We start from the raw sequence: 5,090 nt of genomic DNA on the forward strand, positions 1-5,090 counted from the left end.
CTACCCGTTCGCTCCACCAGGGCTGAGATCTGTGAAACTTGTGCTTTGTGGTCGCCTGTCGATTCCACTTCCGTCTGCTAGGTCCCAATTCTCTCAATAGTCTCTGGTTGCCTCTCTCGCGCTCAAGAACGTCCTTGAGATGGTCATGAACGTCTTTGCCACCGACCGGTCTGATCGTGGATCCGCAGTGTTCGACAATCCAATAACGTCCTCCTGGAGGACTTTTGATCCACACTTGCAGAAGCGTAGGTTCGTACATGGCCTTACTTCGTAATCCTAAACAAAGCCTTATATACTTGTGCACGAGATGCAGGTTCGCGTCGCTGAATGAGCCATCTTCCCGAACGGAGGCGTCACATGGGCTTCGCAGCTTTGGAATACGAGCCTCTAGAATTCGTTCACTTGGCGTCGCTCGGTAGCTGTGATCTTGTGTTGCCTTCGGAGATGCTTACCACCCTGAGCTGGATTAGGAGAGAGGGCAAAAAGACATGTGTCGTGGCATTATATCAGTACTAGAGCTTGAGAGTCGATAGACAGTTTAAACCGTAGGAGGACTGTACGTTCCACCAAATTTCCCCCCCTCCACTCCCTTGTTATTCGTAAGATAGTATCGTGAGGCTAGAAAGTATTATATTAATGAGTGTTGCAGATGATGATCATAATGATAAATAGGAATACTAGCATTAGGCTTTTTACGTCCCGATGGGATATTTGGAAAAGGAGACGTGAAGCCAGGTCCTCAAAATTACCGTTAATATGATCGAGCTTTCGGCGCACCCTTTACAATACGGGAGGACACTCCCTATTCGCGGGCGATAAGAAATCGGCGTCTGGATGGAGGGAGCTGGGTAGAGGTGCACGGGCCAAGCATTGTTGTACTGGAAACAGACCAGGCGATTCTGAGGAGACGGTCAATAGGCAGACGGGTCCCGTCTGCCTATTGACCCACCATCCCAAGTACAGCGAATTTTGAGCTTACCAGAACTGGCAATATGGCTGCGCTTTTTCAGAAGTAGCTGATAATAACACTAGAAACTTCTAGGGCTCGCAAAAGGTCATGATGCTAGCTGCTTAGATGGAGCCCATTAAGCCCTTCGCGCCGCTCTGCCAAGGGTACCAGTCTACCCTCTACGGCTTTTTCGACAAGACTTTCCCTTGCTATTTTTCACCTGCGTTATTACATGTAACTGGGTGACTCGTAACGCAACCATGGCTTCTGTCGAACGTGGCGATGAACCGCGCAAGAAGTGGACAAGAGCAAAGGCTCCCAGGGTAAGAACTGGGTGTATTACTTGGTGCGTACGAAACCTTCCAACAGAGTTGGAATTTTCTGTCACTTCTGTTTTTAACCGGAAAGCTGACCCTGTCACAGCAAGTCAGTTATTTATCCAAACTCCGAGTGATCGGCATTCTTCAGATGCTAACCGTACCCAAGAATTCGCCATCTCAAATGTGACGAAGGTAAGCCTTCATGTCAAAGATGCTTGAAGGATGAACGGAAGTGCGACGGCTACCAACAACTCCTACCTCTCGTGCAGAGGTTCAAAAAACCACGCCGTTGCGTTCAGCATAAGGCTAAACGAAAGGACGCGACTATCCTTGTCACGCCGCGGCCCCCGCCATCGATTTACAACTTCACGTGCCCAGCTGACAGAGCTCACTTCCATCACGCCCGGGAGTGCACAATCGGTGGATTCGGCGTCGACTCATATCCCAAGTTTTGGTACAAATTTGTGCTTCCATTTGCTCACATGGTCGAGCCGGTGAAGTATGCACTCTGTGCCCTCGGAGGAGCACATCGTCGTTTCATCACAGGACACGAGGACGGCCCTACTAGCTCGTCTGCTTTAGACTTTGAGCTGATATCCATACAGCAGTACAACCAGGCTATTCTGCATCTGAAGCCGCTGATGTCGGACAGCTCTAGGGCTAATCTGCAGACTACGCTGATTTGCTGTGTCATCTTCATATGTATCTCTTGTCTTCCTGAAGATCTTTTCGAATTGCCATCCGCTTATTGAACAAGGCTAAAACTGAAAGATCCTTTATGGAACCGCGTATAGGTTTGACAAAGACTGAAGACAAGATACATGATGATATACATGATGATGATAGTGTCAGCTTACTTGGGCAAGTACCAGCCGTTCTATGAGATTATCCAAGTCTGACGAAGACCTCCTTGGGGAATGATGTCTTGTTGAAACTGGGCCTGCGCCCCCGACAAGCCGATATGGGCGATCCGCGAATGCCCTTTTCAAGTTTCGAAGAAGCGGACTCGCTCTTGGAACTTGTGGCCGACAGATGTAGCGACTTCGTGATCTGCCCTCGCCCAAAGGTGTGGCCAGATGTTCAGCCGGACGATACGTTACAGGACAGTTTTACCACGCCGCCAGCATGCTTCAACCCCTCTCGGTCAAAGCAGACCTTTAGTGCCTCAAGGACAACGTTTGCCGTCTGGAATTCTCGGTTCGAGCTCACCAAGAAAGACAAGAAATTTGCACGACTTATTCGCCCGTAGGAACAAGCGTGCACTGGGGTATCTCAACATGTACCAGTCGACGTGGTCGGCGCTAGTCAAGCTCGAAACCGCCGAGGACGAATTTTCGAGAAAGGACGGGGAGGAGATTCTGCAGTGTGCAGACAACCTCATCAGAAAGGAGCAGGCTAGGACACCCATATTTGCCTTTAATGGCTATCTCATCCTAACGCTGTTTGTCGTCGCTGGGTCTTGTCGAGATTATGATATCCAAAGCCGGTCAATATCGATGTTACGTTCATTGCGGAGGAGGGAGGGGACCTGGGATAGTCAGGAAGTTGCTGACTTTTACGAGATCATGTTAGCCGCTACGGCCGATGACATAGCGAATTGTTAGTCAGGCCTGTATGCCTCTATTTGTTATACTTGCTTACTTAACTATTATATTTAAATATTTCCTCGGATATAAATTGCCTATAGGGCAAATTTAAAGAACTATCAAGATCCCTAATTAGGCTTTATAATCATAGTTCTTTCCACTCTTTATTAGAAGAATTAGATTATTTCTTATATCTTAAGTTAGGATGAGTTGTCCTAAGGTGTATTGTAGTTAGTAGCAGAGCTAAGTTCTTATTTTCTTTAATATTATTAGTTTTAGACTTAAGTACGTTGTAGGAGGATAAAGTTAGTAGTGTTCTTATATAAGCTTAGATACTAATAGCAAAGAGTCTAAATAAGAGAAATTATTATACTAAGATGCGCTTGGTTCACAAACCTGGCTAACTAGTCAGAATCCAGACCTTTTATTTTCGGCATGAAAAATATCTAACTAGTAGGGCCCTTAAATATGGAGCCTCATTGGTCCTAAGCCTACTCTTCGACGCCTGTTTTTTAGTCTGGAATAGGGTGGTAACTATCTAGCTGCGAGATGACTCCTAGGTATCATGGTCATGGCCTTCTCCGCAGGATAGCCGATGGACGGCCACGATTCGAATATGCATGTAATTCTGAAGATCAAGCTATTTCCACTAAGGGCCAAGACCTGCTAAATGAGGAAAAACGGAGGGGCAGACGATAAACACCAGCGTAGACTGCTTTGAACTTCGCTCTAGTTCCACTGAGCTGAGCCACCTCCGGTGGATATTACATGCAGAAAGATCTGTCTTTCTGCATCCGCATCTGCAGTGAATAGATTCTGTAAGGCTGAAATGTAACCTTGGGGCTGTCTTTAGCTAAGCCAAGCGAGGAAAGAAATATCACATCAAATATTGAAAATCACGGCGGTATTCTTTGTACGTTTAAGTTAAGACACTTTTTAATATACGATTTTACAATATCGGGAGGATACGACAATTCAACCTACTTGACATAGAATATCGTTATAGCCCTGTTTCACTGAATTTTCAGCCAAGGCAGAATTCCAAGATTAGATCTCCTTATTCTTGTCCTAGCAACCGGCCCCGCATCGGACTGGCGTATTGAATACGATCTGGCCATACAGGAAAAAGCTTCAGTACGGATAAAACGTATTTCGATGGAAAGAAACTCGGCCGAGGGTCATAGTCACAAGGGTAGAGCCGGCATAGTGTCGCAATGCCGAGGGCGGGGGCAGAGCTGGAACCATGATGCGTTGAGGCCTGTTGGTCGAGCTGTGCTCATGCTTGTCAATTACGACATCAGAGTCCGCAAAGAAAGGGATCGATGTTGAAGATGAGCTACCGTGAAAACCTAAATTACGGGCTTTACCGAGAAGAGCAAATTACATCTTCAAGGTAAGACTTTCTCCATCTGACCTCTAGTCTATGCCGCCGTATCAAATACGATAAATTGCTGCTGCATTAGGTTAGGCGCGCCTGCCCTCCACTCAAGGGTCACGAGTCAGCTTATAGGTCCAAGTCCAACTCTTTAGGTTTGTTGAACTCGGCGCCAGTCAACTACTAGTACAGAATTACCTAATTACCGTGCTCAATTCGCGGTGGCTTGGCTTAGCTCTACTACGTATGTAATGCACCCAGCCGGTGAAGCTTAGTTGATCCATTGCCCAGCTATCACCAAGTGCCGCAGGCTGGGCATGGTGTCAATAATCCTCAGGAATAACAGCCCTTAGTAATCAAGCTAGGTAAACTAAAGTAAAACCTATAGGATGGAATACCTTATATAGAAGATAGAACTAATTAACTTACTACTACTGCCTATTATAAATAACCTGAACTTTAATTTATTTTAACTATATCCAGTGTAACACCAAGCTTTATCTCGCCTCTTATTCTTATAAGTATAGTTTAATTTACTATTAGTTCCTGGTATTATAGTAAGTAAGACTTAAGAGATTAATTAAATTTATACTTTAAGATCTTATGATTTAGATTATCTTATATAATATAAGCTATATAAAAAGTCTTAAAATAACTACTAGAATTATAGGTAGTAAAGAATTAAAGTTAATTTACTTATTAACCTCCTTTTCTTATTATTATTTAATTGTAATAGAATATTACTCCTTAATATTTAAGTTTTCCTCCTCTGCCTTTTATATAATATTATTTTCAATCTCTTTTAATATATTAGTTAAATTAATTAAGCTTTTTATACTTAAAACTTAGTTCTTATATTA

General features: G+C 44.4%; 2 protein-coding genes across 2 annotated transcripts; both read left to right on the forward strand.

Moving 5' to 3' along the window:
• Nucleotides 1-1,209: 1,209 nt before the first annotated feature.
• FOXG_17506 (uncharacterized protein) lies at nt 1,210-2,021 on the forward strand (the record flags this gene model as incomplete). The annotated part of the gene is made up of 3 exons (XM_018397515.1): nt 1,210-1,375; nt 1,436-1,461; nt 1,539-2,021. The coding sequence occupies 3 exons, from the start codon at nt 1,210-1,212 to the stop codon at nt 2,019-2,021; spliced, it is 675 nt and encodes a 224-aa protein (XP_018258490.1).
• Nucleotides 2,022-2,230: 209 nt separating this feature from the next.
• FOXG_22821 (uncharacterized protein) lies at nt 2,231-2,873 on the forward strand (the record flags this gene model as incomplete). Its single annotated transcript, XM_018403239.1, has 2 exons — nt 2,231-2,466; nt 2,519-2,873. The coding sequence occupies 2 exons, from the start codon at nt 2,231-2,233 to the stop codon at nt 2,871-2,873; spliced, it is 591 nt and encodes a 196-aa protein (XP_018258491.1).
• Between the last annotated feature and the right edge of the window lie 2,217 nt (nt 2,874-5,090).

Source organism: Fusarium oxysporum, genomic scaffold (assembly GCF_000149955.1).
Source record: "Fusarium oxysporum f. sp. lycopersici 4287 supercont2.50 genomic scaffold, whole genome shotgun sequence".
Classification (NCBI taxonomy): Eukaryota; Fungi; Ascomycota; class Sordariomycetes; order Hypocreales; family Nectriaceae; genus Fusarium; species Fusarium oxysporum.